The sequence below is a fragment of the Solanum dulcamara genome, chromosome 12 (genome assembly GCF_947179165.1).
Source record: "Solanum dulcamara chromosome 12, daSolDulc1.2, whole genome shotgun sequence".
Taxonomy (NCBI): domain Eukaryota; kingdom Viridiplantae; phylum Streptophyta; class Magnoliopsida; order Solanales; family Solanaceae; genus Solanum; species Solanum dulcamara.
In genome coordinates, this window is record NC_077248.1 from 66,253,852 (window position 1) to 66,258,283 (window position 4,432).

At 37.3% G+C, this 4,432-nt stretch overlaps 1 protein-coding gene across 1 annotated transcript; it reads right to left on the reverse strand.

Annotated features, from left to right (window-relative positions):
• Nucleotides 1–424: 424 nt before the first annotated feature.
• On the reverse strand, nucleotides 425–4,432 carry LOC129876322 (protochlorophyllide reductase-like). Its single transcript, XM_055951734.1, has 5 exons — nucleotides 4,302–4,432; nucleotides 4,049–4,147; nucleotides 2,541–3,069; nucleotides 1,623–1,981; nucleotides 425–794 (listed from the first exon to the last, which is right to left on the reverse strand). Exons 1-5 carry the CDS (start codon nucleotides 4,353–4,355, stop codon nucleotides 639–641), a joined length of 1,197 nt encoding a protein of 398 aa, XP_055807709.1. The 5' UTR covers nucleotides 4,356–4,432; the 3' UTR covers nucleotides 425–638.

Consider the following 4,432-nt stretch of genomic DNA (forward strand, 5'->3'; position numbering starts at 1 on the left):
ATCTTGATCCAGGAAGAGGATTTCTGACGTTCACCATTTGGTGATTTGATCATTCATATCAGCCCAACAAGGGCAAATCTAAAGGTCGGATTACATGTTCACGTGAATCCATTAGCTTTTGTTAAGTCTTTGTGTATACGATAAGAAAAATACTAAATATCTATAAATATTTGACTGAGTCTAGTTATTATTGAATATTAACGTGAGATCGTTATAGAAAATCATAAACTTTAAATTCTGAATCCGTCTCTGCAGCTCAAGTATATAATCCAGGAGTTCCCTTGGACCATGCTGAACCATCTGAGTGGCTACCACCAGCACAGGGTGATCAGCTAAACACCCTTTCGTCTGAAAAATAATATCGTGTATATAAGGTCAAATTTTTTTTTGTTTAGTTATAGTGAGAAAAAGTTCAGAAGAAAAGTTCATGAACCATCACTTCATTTAACTTCAAAAGCAAATTAGTGACATTTTCCAACACAAAAAAGGAGGAAAAAAAACAAGGTGAGTGATCTTTATTTCCAATCCTAACTACAATGACAGTTCTCTTTACAACATCCTAGAATTCCAGTACAAATTTTCATTCGAGAAGTCATTTTCCTGTTTTCTTCGACGATGGTTAAGGTTAGTCCCAAAATTTAAGCCAAACCAACGAGTTTCTCACTGACTTCCCATACTTTACGCGCTTTCTCTGCATCACTTGCTTCTTCGGACAATTGGTTTTCGAAAGAAGCTGAATCTTTGTTCCAGCTCCAGTAGACACCTGATTTTGTCAAGCTTGGATCACTCACAACCTGCCATAAGATAAATAAAACAACTTAAGTAAAAAACAAACAAACCAAGAGATTGATATACGTCGATCAACTATGTTTCATTCCCAAACTAGTCTGCCTTAGCTACAATGTCAAAGTCAGAAATTTCGTTAAGGTGTTCAAGATTAATTATATATGCAAAAAAAGTAATATGTGATTTATATACAGAGTATAATTTTCCGTTGAAGACTGTAACTTCGCCCTTATTTAGCTATATATATGAATCATGTATGTGTATTATGTTCTACTATTCAGTCCCAAAAATAAGAGACAAGATAAATGCATCTTTTGTATTGATAGTGTAATTTGCTGTAGTCTTTCTCGTCAGTTCAAGATTTAATATGTATGCGCAAAAAGTAATATTTAGCCTATGTACACAGTACAATTTTCCAATTAATGGTGTCTAACTGACTACTCTTCACAGGATATAGCTCCACCCCTGCTTAGCTTTATGAATCATCTATGTTCTTTCAATTGATCTATTTATAGGCCCAAAACCTATGTTGCTCCGACTCTCTAAATATGTTGCCGCAGCAGTATCAAATCCTCCAAAGATGCATACTTTTGGAGGATATGACACATTCTCGGACAACAATTTTTGAAAAGTCCAAGCAACATAGTCAAAAACTAAACAACATACCCTTAGTAATCCACAAGTAGGGTCTGAGGAAGGTAAGATGTACGCAGACCTTACCCCTACCTTGGGAGGTAGAGAGGTTGTTTCCGATAGATCCTCAGCAAAGCCCAAAACTAAGAGTTGGGTAAATGCATTTTTCGTCTTTCCTATCAGTACTAGTAACTTGTTATTACCTGAGCAAGTCTCTTTCCAGCTTCAGTCTCAGAGACATATCCCTTTGTAATATACTTTTGGAATGGTGGGAAAAGAAGCCTAAACAAAGGGATATGTTCTCTGAATAGCCCTGTTGTTGCAATGCAGCCAGGGTAAAGCGAGGCAAATGTGATGCCAGTTTCCTCGTGGTATCGACGATGGAATTCTTGCATCGTAAGCATGTTGCACACCTTGCTATCTTTGTACGCTTTGGCACCGTCAAATTCACCTCCATCGATCATAGCTGAGCTGTTAATTCCGTTTAAACCTCCCGCCATACCCCTCAAATCGCCAAGATTGGCCTTTGGGGGTACATTTCCGGCCAGAGTATTCGTGTTCCCTGACATATCAAGATAAACTTAGTCTCCCACTAAACGAGAAAAGAAGTCTATGTGCGAGAAAGAACTTAAATATCCATTCGAGACAATAGATGAATAGGTAAAGGAAAACCAGCTAAATGAAAGTCGTTTTAGCCAGTGGTGGAACTAGTATTTTCACTATGAGGAGTCAACATAAAAAAGTAAACACAAGAAAAAGCTAACGAGATTCAACATATGGTATACATACATTCAAAAGATTCACACCCCTTCAAAAAATGTGGCTCCGACACTTGTTTTAGCGTCTCTTATTTCACTAGAGCAAGAAGGGAGAAAGTTGCCTTTGAGAAAGCTCAAGTTATCTTTAAAATGGTGTTACACCCGTGTCAGATCATCCAAAAAATGCACTACGGAGAGGATCCAATGTGTGTCCAATGGCATTTTTGAAGAGTTCAAGCAACATAAAGATTAGATCCTTAATAAAGGACAAGGCAAGAATCAAAGCGTGTAGCAGCTACGTGAAAGCCGTTGCATTTAGGGAAACTTCTGTAATTCTCAACTCAATAAGTTTTTATGCATTACCTGTAATTGAACCAACAATGATGAGTCTCTTTGAAGGATAATCAGATTGCTTCAAGTCATCAAGCAACAATCTTGAAAGAAGAAAATGTCCAAGATGATTTGTGCCAACACTAAGCTCAAATCCTTCAGCAGTAAATGAAGGTTCCTTAGCAGTTGGTTGGTACACAGCAGCATTAGCAACCAACACGTCGAGAGGTCGTCCCGACCTCCTGAAGTTATCGACAAATTGGCGTACGCTGTCGAGCGAAGCGAGATCTAAATGCATGATGGTGTAATTCTCCTTAGGCATCCCAACTGATTTTGCTGCTTTCTCAGCTTTTAAAAAGTCCCTACATGCCATAATAACATGCCATTTCCCTGTTTCTGACAGAGCTTTTGCTGTGGCTAGGCCTAATCCTGATGAGGCTCCAGTGACGATTACGCAACCTTTTCGTAGTGTTTTTTTTCCTGCTGGAGAGTTAGTAGTGACACCAGGAGAAGCAACTATTGTTGCCCTTACAACAGCTCCATTTGACAATCTTCTTTGCTTCTGTAAGAAATCAAATCTCAGTAAAATTCACTTCTTTCCATAAAAAGGACTCCAGGAGTGCTCGGACTCTTCAAAAATGTTGAAGGGTAAGAAACATTTTTGGACCGTCCGAGCAACATATATCCCTTCATTCCAATCTTTATGAAACTTTTTTTCTATTTTAAGACACTGCAAAATATTAGACAATTCTTTCCTTTTTATTACCAAGAAATTCCCATGGGCCAGTGACACACGGTTTAAAACTCGATGGATAATGGTTTTACCGTTCTACCCTTCTCCACTAATTTTAGTTCTATACAATTTTCAGAAATTGTAAGATTTAACTCCTCACATTAAGTCTTATGCTGATGTTTTCTCTGTCAAACTAACTTTTTATCACTATTATAGTATATAAGTTAAAATTAATATCTTAAAAACCAACAACGACAACAATAACATATCCAATGTAATCTAGGGAGCGTGGTGTATACACAACTTTACCCCTACCTTGTGAAGGTAAAGAGATTGTTTCTGATTGACCCTCGGCTCAAGCAACGCATATCAAAAATCAAGTATGTTAGTCATACTACAACAAACAATTGTGGAGAGAACACTAGTAAGCGACAAGTAATATGATAATCGAAGCAAAGAAAACTGAGAAACAACCGTAAACCTATAATCGAAGATAAGGAAACTAGACAATGCTTGACTACTTACTACCTCTCTACCCTAATTAGTGGCGGATACAGGATTTTAACTAAGGGGATTCAAAATCTGAAGAAGTAGACACATAAACTAGTCAAAGGTGGTTCGACATCTACTATATATACATAAAAAAAATTATTTTAACCATGTATAAATACTATAATTTTCTGCCGAAGGGGGTTCGGATGAACTCCTAACCACAAGGTGGCTCCGCCACTAAGTCCCTAATCCTCGACCTCCCTATCTAATAAATATCATCATATAAAAATTAGTCAATGTGCTATTTATTTGGTACCTTGACTTTGAATGAAGATGAACTAAAATCAGATTTAGTACAGTCAGATAGAGAAGCTCCAAAGAGAGTAGAATTCTTCAAAATTGTACTAGATTTGCCCTGCAATTTTACACAATGAGCAAAAAAAGGTTAGGACTTTCTACACATTTGGCCGCTCGACCAAAAATATTTACAGTTCATAGTCGATATACATAAATTATACGCTGCTACACATATTATACATCAGTCAACTATTTTTTTTGTAAAAAAGTACCTCCTTGGAAATGGAGAAAGTAGAAGGAAGCAGAGCAGCAGCCTGAAGAGCCATGAAGAAGTTCAAGAAAAGAATTTTGGGACTTTTTTGTCTGTGGAAGAAGAGAGTTTGAACTACTGGTACTGCCAGAG